Genomic DNA, 10,754 nt, shown 5'->3' with positions numbered 1-10,754 from the left:
GTACAGGTTACTTGGTTATCTTCATCCAACATCTTTCTTTCCTCCTTTCTTTCCTTTTCATCTTTACTCCACCCCTCCTCAGGACTTCTCTCTGTTCTCTCTCATTTCCCCCTAAAAATCCACCCTTGGTTTTAGATTCCACTCCTCCAACATTCCAATCACCAGACATGGTGATTCTGCAGTACCCCCTCAGGAAATTATCCCTTTCAAGTATGGCAAAGTCTAAAGGCCCAGAGCTCTGACTTTCTTAATCTTTCTACAATAGCACCCAATGCACAGCCCTGGAAACACAAAATCCCTGGATGGGTAAGTGCAACGATGCTCATGGTTAGAGCACAGGGCATCTCAGATCTGGGCATGGAGATGGGGGAGGAGAATGCTTGTTTCCACTGGACAAAACACAAATTATAGTCATCTGAATTACTGACTTGAATTATTATGACAATAGCATCAGGTAGTATATAGCACTTCAGTGTTTTCAAAGCATTTTCAATACATTATTTCATCTGTTCCCCGCAAAAACCTTGTGAGCTAAGTGCTATTAGCTCCCTTTTACAAATAAGGAAACTGAGGCTGAGAGGGGTTGCCCAGAGTCACATAGCTGGTAAGTGTGAGATGCGGTTCAAATTGAGGTCTTCCTGTCTCCAAGTCCAACCTCCCTGTCCTTGTTCCATCTAGTTTTCTCCACAGACAATAACAATGGAGAGTATGTAAGTGTGAGAATAAATCTGTTGTAAGCTTTATTTGATCACAACAGTAAATTCTAAGGGGAAAGTTGCCTTTATAGGAAAGGTCTCAAGATCTTAAGAATAAGATTCTGTCTAACAAAACTAACAATTCTGTTCTAGAAGAAACAGAGAGGCTGACTAAAGAGATCAGTGTGGATAAGGAAAGATGTTATCAGTCAATTTAGATTTTCTTTTATCATTTTTTGCTACATTTCTTGGACCCTTATATGTCAGGATGTTTGTTTTTTGTTGCTATTTTCTTTTAGAAAGAGAGGCAGACTGATTTATTGACTTGAGCACTTGAACCCAGAACCTCTGTACTTACTAGCATTGAGACTGTGGGCAAGTCACTTTAAATCCCTCTGGGCCTCAATTTCCTCACTCCTAGAATAAGGGGATTGGATTCGGTGACTATCATGATTTCATTCATTCATTGTGTGTGTGTGTGTGTGTGTGTGTGTGTGTGTGTATGTAGGCATATTATATATGTATTTGTATACATATACACATACATACCTGTTATATACTTGCTATATATACACACTTACATACATACATATATAAATACATATAGACACAGTATGTACATTTAGGTGTATAATTATACGTCTATTTAAGTGTATATGCACATATCTATATACTGTGTATATGTTTGTATATACACCCCAATGAATTAAATCATATATACACACATACAGTGAATGAAATCATGAAGATACATGTGCACACACTCGTATTTTGACATTTCTTTCTTTATCCTGCACCACCTTAGACAAGTGTTCCCATATTTTTGTGAATTCTTCATATTCATTGCTTATTACAACTTAAATTACATTTTAAAAAAGATAGCAATGCAATGTTCTGATAACACTGATGGAAGCAAAGTGATAAGCAAGAGTGGCACCTCCCTGAAACAACAGTGTTAGAAATGTTAAGGCTAAGAATGAGGTAAGACTGTCAATGAATACTAAGGACAAGAAAAGATTTTTTTTTTAAAGTAACTCTATAGGGAGTTAAAAGATCACAAAAAAAGATAAGACAGAAAAATGGATGGACAATAATAATATGTGGATGATCTTAATGAATAACAGAGGGAATGGGGGAATTATAATTGTCCAACCTATAAGAAAAACCACTGAGGCAGAGCTCTGAGCCAATAGCACTTTATTAAATGATCTATTGTCTCCTCTAATGAAGTGGACCTCAGATCTTTCTGATCTGAGATGCCCCTTTCTTATAGGACCTTATTTTTATAGGGGTCTGCACTGAAATATGCAAAAGAGATATGGTGAAATACAGATTCTCATTGGTTGATAGACTTTGCTCTTGAAGGCCAAAAACAACATATGGGAGGGGAGAGGGAGATGTCACAGGTTGGGTGAAACATGGGGCATCTTCACTGACCAAGTGGTCATAAGATGGTCTCTTGCTCACGCTGGACAACAGAGAGGACTTTCCACGTAATTGAGTCACCTTTGTCACATTGGGCTTGGTCATAAGACAAGGAAAAACAAGGGCGGAGGGTCTTTCATTGACTTTTTATGTAAGTAAGAGAATTTACAATCTGCAGTTCACAACTCTGGGATCTAATTATACAGAATTTATAACGGGTTGGTTGTTGTCCTTCATTCTCGAAGAGGACCAAAATGACATCACCATGATAAAGTGAAGTTTCAGTGTGTCTGACTGTGTCTGATCAGACCAATATGAGCTCAGAATGCTCTACCACAGGTTAGGCACAGATAGTCTGCGTGAATATTTGGGGTGGATATTCCAAATTTGCGCATACTATGTTTCCTTTGTGCTGTCTCAATTCTGCTTAGTCATAGAGCACAGCACCTTTTCTGATGGGGGCACACCATGCTCAGAGGTCCTGTGCCAGTGACAGAATTTATAATCCCTACCTCTATGGAATCATATCAAATTCATTAACACTGATTGGAATAGGGTAGGAGTCCAAATGAATTATTTCTCACAGGAAGACAACTACTTGACTCTCACTGTTTTGTTTTTTCTGTTGGGGGTATGAGCTTTTGCTATCAGAAGTATGGATCAAAAATTGATACGAGTTGAAACCAAGAAAGAGTAGAAATCATGAGAGAGCACTTAGTGATAAGTCGTTAAAATACTTTAAATAACACATAAATTGAGATCTAGAGAAGTTAAATGACTTCCCAGTGTCATAAAGGTTGTGACAGGCAGGATTTTGAACGCGTCCCTGGCTCTTAAGCCAGTTCTCAGATATCAATCAATACGCTCTTAAGGGTTTTTTATCGCTGTTAGACGAGTTCCTGTGAGGATACAATGAAAAAATGTGAAAGAATCATTGCCCTCCAAGATTTTGCATTTTAGTGGAAGAGACAACATGTACACATATTGTTGAGTTACTTCAGTCTGTCCAACTCCTTGTGACCTCACTTGAGGTTTTCTTTGGGTAAACATACTGGAGTGGTTTGCCATTTCCTTCTCCACATCATTTTACAGAACTGAGGCAAGAGGGTTAAGTGACCTGCTCAGAGTCCCACAGCTACTAAGTGTCTGAAGCTGGATCTGAACACGGAAAGATGGGTCTTGATGATTCCCAGTCCAGTGCTCTCCTCACTTCCACCACTTACCTACCTCTACACATGAGTATACATAAACAGCTTATACAAAATAAGTTATGGAAATTGCCTTTCAGAGGTAGATGGACAACGTGACCCTATGTGTCCAGCATCAAGTGGTGTCAGTTCACATCTGAACGTTGATCGTGTGTGCGCGTGCGCACTGAGGGATGAGGGTGGCCAGGCAAAGTGGGAAGGGTTCATACCTGTGACTGTACAAGTGCAGGGAATTCTTTATGAGAAAAGTTTGTACCACTGCCCATCCTCCTCTGCTGTTCATTTTCTACACATCAGCAATTGTCTGGGACAGTGAGATGTCGCTTTCAGGTGACATAGCTAGTATGTGAAAGAGGCAGGACTCGAATCCAGTTCTTCCAGATTCCCAAACTGGCCCTCTCTATTAATTTCTTAATCCTGGCAGGCTTTCATTATAAGTCATTATAAATTCTATCACCCAAAACAAATTGGTTGGTAGCTCCCTTCACCTACTACAGATCTTTACCGACCTCAATTTGCCCCCCTCTTATTTCTAGCAATCTTTATTAAGTATCTACTGCCTGCAAATCTGCCTAGTTGACCCTTAAGATACAAAGTATTCCCAAAGTATAATCCCTGCCCCTAAGGCACGGTGGGGATAAATCGCATACCCGTGATAAGCAAGACAATTTGTATTTAAAGGATTAACCGGACTGAGATCATCAGAAAAGCTTCCAGTGGGTGGTGGTCAAAGAGCTATTCTCGAAGGACTAAGGATTCCGAGAAGCCTAGGTGAGGTGGGACAGTATTTTACCTATGAGGGGAACCATTCAAGTTAGATTCTTCAGCTGTACATGTATATAGCTCCTCGAATTCTCCGATGCTCCAGGCTGCCACCCCTACCTTTTACTCAGGTAGGGAGCGAGAGCCCTTTCCCTTCCACACACGTGCAAACGGGCATAGGTTGCCGGACGATGCCCAAACTAAACCCGACCCTAAATGACCTTACCAGGGCCAAGCACCACCTCCAGGCCGGGGGATGGGCGGGCCAGGAGTGCCCTTACTCTGTATCTGCTCCCCTCCTCTCTCCTCCAGAGGCGCACACAGCTGGAGCCCTCCTGGCGGAAGGTGCAGCCCGCGCCTCCCCAGTCGGGCTCGCCTCAGTGCCCACAAACAGAGCCCCTCCGTCTGCCCCTGGGTGGGGTGAGGTTGGCGGGGAGGGAGATGAGGGTAGAGATGAGGGTGCGGTGGGGGCGACCCACAGCTCTCTCCTCCGTCCCAGCGGCCGCCCAGCTGCGGGCTCCTTATAGCCGCTGGGTGCCAGGGCTGTTAGCCCAGGTCTCAGTCCTTCCTTACTAATGTTTAACCCAGGGCTGGAAACTTGGGAATGACCTGTGACACCGCACCCGGAGAAAGCGAAAAGCACAGCGCCCGTTTCTCACCTCTTACTTTTGCTTTCTGCCTTGACTCAGGGAAGACCAGCTTGAGGGGTGCTCCCGACAATGAAGGTCAGTAAGTAATAACATCTTGCATTTCTTCAGCTCTTAGGTTTTTGGGGTCACTGTCCTCCCCTTTCAGTGAAACTCTGTGCGCCGCGGAACGCCGCGCACGGCTTGAAGTGAATTTACGCAGCCCTCCCAGTCAGTTGAGGAAAGGTGCCTGAGCTCTTTTGCACTCTTGGTTTCTGACCCAGAAGACTTTTTGGAGGAGTGGGGTTAGGAGGGCGCACAGGGAATCGGATTATACTAGCAAGATAGAAAATGTACAGAATTTGTCATAGGTAATCGTAGATTGAGAGCTAAAAGTTTTGTTTTCATTCAAGCACGCATCAAGGAAACAATTCTTGTGCTTTCATCTTCCTAAGTCATAATCACATGCAACTCTGGCACTGACATTCACAGAGGCCTGTCCCACAGGATTCTTGTTCAAATAGTGTGTAGAGAGGATAGGCAGATGAATTGAGAAAGTTCAGAAATTTGATCCATACCTGCTTTGATACTTGTGTCTTTGATCTCTCTGGGCCTCAGTTTCCTTGTCTGTAAAATGTGTGGAGTTTAATTAGATGATAAATCTGAGGCCTGTTCCAGAGATCCTCAGTACAAACCTCCCTACCATCCCCTTTCCCCGCCACCAGCTTAGCATATGCACCAACTTACAACCCAATATAGAGCCATGAATAATATGTCATTCTGATTTTCCTCATTTCCTGTTTTTGCAGGCTGCATGGGGTGTCTTAGCGTTTTTGGGGGCAGTTGCTGTTGTTGTGATCATAACTGTTCCAACAGTTTTGCTGACCAAAAAAAGTAAGTCTGAAACTAGTTTTTAAAGTGATAAAATCATAGGAACAAGAATGTTGCTCTTTCTCCTCGTAATTAAGAAATCAGCAAGGCTCTTGGGGAACTGAACTGGCAGATATTTTAAAACCATTCTAAAGGTTGCACTTTCCACTGGGATATGGCTGTTAACTCTTAGGGGCTTAGTTGCCTATAAAATGTTTAGCTTTTTCATAAAATCTAATCTAGTATAGTGCCTTTGTAACTGTCAACTTTGTGGGGTTTTTATCAACACTTTGTATCTCCACTCTGGTTAGCATTGTGCTCTGCTACCTCCTGGAGGCACATAATAAATCTTTGTTGTCGTTAGTGCTTGAGAAATAATTGTTTAATGACTAAGTAACTTATATATATACATATATATATTCTGTATATATGTATTATATATTTACAAAGATGCTGAGTAATGACTAGTCTGCATTAATAATGGGAGAGAGGGAAAAGGAAAGGGAAGGAGAGAAGAGGTAGGAGAGAGGGAGGGAGAGAGAGACAGAAGGAATAAGTGGAGGGAGAGAGACAGAGAGAGAGAGAGAGAGATTCCCTACACAAATGAAATCACCTGTCTGGACTAAAAACTACAAGGTAATGATTCTTTTCAGGAAATGATGCATCTTATTCAATGCTGACTTCTGAATTTTAAAACAATTTTAAGAATTTAAAGAGGAAGCTGAGGAAAGAAGAGTCCAATCAGAAACTGGCTGTTAGTTAATATTCATCCATTTGCTTAGTGTGTACTTTGTGCCTGTTAATGATCAGGACTAGTGGGAAAATACAGTTGAATAGAAGAAAACTGAGCTAGCTTTACAGAGCAGATATGTATATAATGCTACAGATTCATCCCATTCTAAGCATCAGCACATAAGTAGTATTGACATGATAAATTTTTTCCAGTTCTAAAAACACTTGGATAGTTCCTCCCGTCCTCCCAACCAAAAAGGAGATGAGTTTTTGTTTTCCCTTTTTTTAAAAACCACATTTCAGCATCCCTGAAATAAACTAAATTATTTCCCTTTTTCCTTAAATCTTGTGGGGGAGGGAAAGTTATTTCTGCATCTGGATAAGGAAAACTGCCTCATCCTGACTGTTTTGCCTTTCATGCCATGAATCCTAATGGAAGGGGGCAAGGACGCGAGAAACTGAGATCCAGCTTGAGTTAGACTCCCCCAGAAAGGAAGAATCCCCGGGTGGGGGGAACCTAGGGTCTGGTTCTGCTCAGTCTAATCAAGAGTAAGTTTAAGGGACTGATAGTCCATATTGCGTTTGTTATTAACAATTTTTGTCTTCATATTAACTTTGATATTAACAGTTTTCTCTCATGTAAACTGTTTATATAGCAAAAATGATTTTTCTTTTTTTGTAAAAGTGAAGTTTTATATGCTTGAATGAACAACACAAACAATCCATTGTTGGACAAAATGTTAATTTTCATTGTTCACTTCTTAAAACTGCTATGCGTTAAACAGGTGTATTAGTGTACTTTGAGTTTGAGGGGAATAGTGGGAAGGCCCTTCTAGTCCCAGTTCTGTCTTTTGATTAAAGGTGAGGTAGGGGATGGAGGAGGGCTGGAGAGAGGCTCAGGAATGCAGCTTTTCCATTAGATCAGAAATACTGGACCTAGGCTTTGCTTTGAATAAAAATGTCAGCAGTTACTGAGACTGGAGAGTTATTTCCTGAGAAATTTCCTCTGCATTTGCAATCCAGGTTTGAGGAAATTACAAAGATACAGGACTGGGAAAAAGAAATATATTTTATAAACAATAAACAAAGCCCTGGATTATGTGAAAAGCTAAGCACAAAACAGTCAAGAAGAAGCAATCAGAATGGCTTCTCCCTAGAGAGGTTTGTAGATGTGGAGGTCAAGTTTGCTCCCTTGAAGTGCTGACTTGGGCAGGACTGTGCAGGCACAGCTGGAATAGCATGAGAGAGACAATGAATATGAGAAACAGGGAAACCAGAAACTCATGCTGGAAGCAAACACTATAAACTTCAATACCCTGGTCATCATCCTACTAACTTGGTTTTAGAATGAAAATTCCTTGAAGGCAGAAATTTTCTGTGCTGTCTGCCACGTTTATTTGAGGATTCTTGATTAAAAATCTATCTCAGATAGGTTTTGGAAGGTTAGCAGAAACGCAGCCTTGTATGCCAACACTTTAATGTCGCTAAAATTCAGTAATATGTATGGAAGCTGGATTCTTAGTAAACTATGGAAGTCTTATTGGGTAATAATAATAGCAAGCTGCCTTATAGTCTGTTTTAATTAAACACATTTAATTTAAAAAACAATTTATTGAAATCTTTTAATTTTAAATGACCATTTCCCAATATATCCTCTTTTGTCTCCTACACGGTGAACCATCCTTTGTAACAAAGAATTAAAAAGAGGTAAAAAGAAAAAAGTTAGTAAAACTAACCAATACACCCACTGAGTCTGAAAGTTTTTACAGTGTTCTATACCCACAGAAGGGAGTGTTGGATTTCTCATTTTGGGGCCAAGCTTGGCCATTATAATTACTTAGCATTCAATCTTCCTTCCTAACTTCCTTCCTTCCTTCCTTTCCCTTCTTTCCAGCCTTCCTTCCTTTTTGATTCTTTCCACTTCCACATATGTATAAAGCACCTACTATGTGTAAAGCACCATGCTAGATCTTAAGGTTTTAGGTCATTTGTTTCTCCTTCCAAATATAATTAATCTTGTTTTTGCTATATACTGTATGCTTTCCAACAGATTAATTTTATTATCAGGTAGTCACCGATAAACATGTCCTATTTTCTTTTGTTTTCTCTACTTCAGCACTCAATTTCCTTGAAAACTTACAGAATTTCTCAACTTGACCAGGAAAACTGGTTACCAAAGATCTGTCTAGCATTACTGAGAGAAAAGTTTATATGAAGAATAAGATCAGAGAAAAGCAAAAAACCAAACCAAAAAGAAAAAAATCATAGGACTTTTGAGGTTTACTTGAGAAAATCCAGGGAGGAAGGCAATTCAAATTTAAAAACAATTGGTGTTAAAATGAGCTCTTCGTAATTTTCAGAGACGTTGGGGTTTTTTGTATTTTATTGAAAACAAAATAACTGTAGTCCTTCTCAAATTATTTGATTATTTGAGTACAGATTATTTGGTGGTCAGGGCCTGAGCTCTCTATACCCCCAGGTGGCCTCACTTGGTTCCTTGATCATGGATTGTGCCCTTCGTATACATCAACTAGACATTTTGCACAAGTGTATCCTAGCACCTTCAAAAGAGTTCAGGTGAAAGTCTGTGGTTACTCAGCTTGAAAAAAACAAAAAACTGCTAGAAAAGCAACTCTGCAAACATCCTTCACTGGTAGTGTGTAACAGCTGAACTGAAGAAAGAAGGTTCAGCAAAAATGAACTTTAATTAAGTATGGAAACTATAGGTGGAAGTCACACAACTGTGGGGACTGGGTGGCTGTTTGTGTGTCTCCTCTGACTTCATTTGAGTCTTTATTGCTGCAAAAGCATTTTTCTATTCTCTCCGCCATGGAAACTTCTCTCTTCAACTAAACTCTCACAGCTTCCTTCCCTGTCTGCTCATCTGCCCTGAGCTCCTTCTAATGACTGTAGCTAGTATACAGAAAGCCCTTTAAGGTTTGCAAAGCTCTTTTGCATACATTATCTTGTTTGAACCTCACGACAGTCTTGTCAGGTGGGTGCATTTATCCTGATTTTAGAGAGGTGGACACTCAGGCTGAGAGATTTTGAGTGACTTGCACAGAGTCATGGGCTGGTAAGTGCATGAGGAAGGATTTGAACTCCTATGATCTTCCAGACTGTCAAGTCCTAGAGTCAGTCCACCATGCCATCCAGCTGCCTTCTCCCATTCTCTTCAAGCGAATACTTCTTGACTATCCCCCACTCTTCTGTTTTTCTTCATTCTTTGAGTATGAGGTATCCCTTCTCCAATGAAGCCTTTGATCCCATGCTCTCTGGTCTTCTGCAGGAACTTGCAACTTGAATCATCCCCTCTCTTTAATTTGAAGCCTTCAGCCATGGCCAAGTTCCTTCGCCCCTGCTTAATCTTTTTTTTTTACTAGACCCTGCTACCATCTCCTCAAGTTGTCTACCTCTTTGTCTCCTTCCTTTTTCAGTAGAGAAATTGCTTATGAGTCAAAAGTGAAAGAGACTGTGGGAAAGATTTGAATGTCAAGGACAAAATTTATTCAAAAATTGTAGGATAAATATTATTAAGTTTCTTGGGCTCTGTTTTATTTTATTTTTTAGCAACCATAATACCTGAGGGGCAGGATAATGTAACAGATAGAGTTGACCCTAGAGTTAGGAAGACAGCTCTGATACCATAATAATAGCTAACATTTATGAAGTGCATTAAGATTTTCAAAATATTTTACACATATTATCTCATTTGATTTTATGTATTGACTGTGTGACCCTGGGCAAGTCACTTGCCCTCTTATTGACTAATCACAGAACAGGTGTTGATTTGTGTTAAAGAGGGATTTTCCTCTCCATACCTTTGGTTTTATAATTTCAATCCAAAAATTGAATAAAATACTAATATTTTGTTGTCAGTAAAGCATCTATAAGTACCTATGGTGTGCAGATTGCAGTGCTAAGAATTGGGGAAGTACAGAGTATAGCCAAATATAGCTCTGCCTCTCAAGGAATTTAAATTTTATCAGGAGAAATAAGATAACCAACCCATATAGCTTTAATAAGTGATGGTCTCTCTGAATGGTCTCAAGGTATCTCTAAAGAACTCTGAAATTGATTGTGTGTCATAGGAGATACTGGCAAAGGATCACCCATCGTGGCATTTCTTTATTAGAGAAGGTGCTGTGCTTTATGAGTGAAGGAGAATTGCGGTAACTCAAAAGAAACATAAGATGCGCACATTTAGAGATGATCTCCATCCCAGTGTTCATGTGGACTATTTGTGCCTGACCTGTAGTGGAGCCTTCCAAGCTCGTATTGGTCTGATCAACCACAGTTGGACACGTTGTACTTCGACTCCAACAGTGATATCAATTTGGCCCTCTTTGAGAGCAAAGGAACAAGAACCAACCTTATATGCAATGGTATATGATACTATAAATGCATCAGAGTGGAAGTATAAATTACTGTATGAG

General features: G+C 40.3%; 1 protein-coding gene across 1 annotated transcript in view; it reads left to right on the top strand.

Moving 5' to 3' along the window:
- Positions 1-4,079: 4,079 nt before the first annotated feature.
- Positions 4,080-10,754, top strand: part of DPP4 (dipeptidyl peptidase 4) — a 109,354-nt gene continuing 102,679 nt past the window's right edge. The window contains exons 1-2 of the mRNA XM_072612156.1: positions 4,080-4,815; positions 5,526-5,610. Of these exons, the coding sequence (XP_072468257.1) occupies positions 4,810-4,815; positions 5,526-5,610 (91 nt within the window). The 5' untranslated portion in view covers positions 4,080-4,809. The remainder of the gene's footprint in view (positions 4,816-5,525; positions 5,611-10,754) is intronic.

Source organism: Notamacropus eugenii, chromosome 5 (genome assembly GCF_028372415.1).
Source record: "Notamacropus eugenii isolate mMacEug1 chromosome 5, mMacEug1.pri_v2, whole genome shotgun sequence".
NCBI classification, from domain to species: Eukaryota; Metazoa; Chordata; class Mammalia; order Diprotodontia; family Macropodidae; genus Notamacropus; species Notamacropus eugenii.
This window is presented reverse-complemented; position numbering and strand designations above follow the sequence as displayed.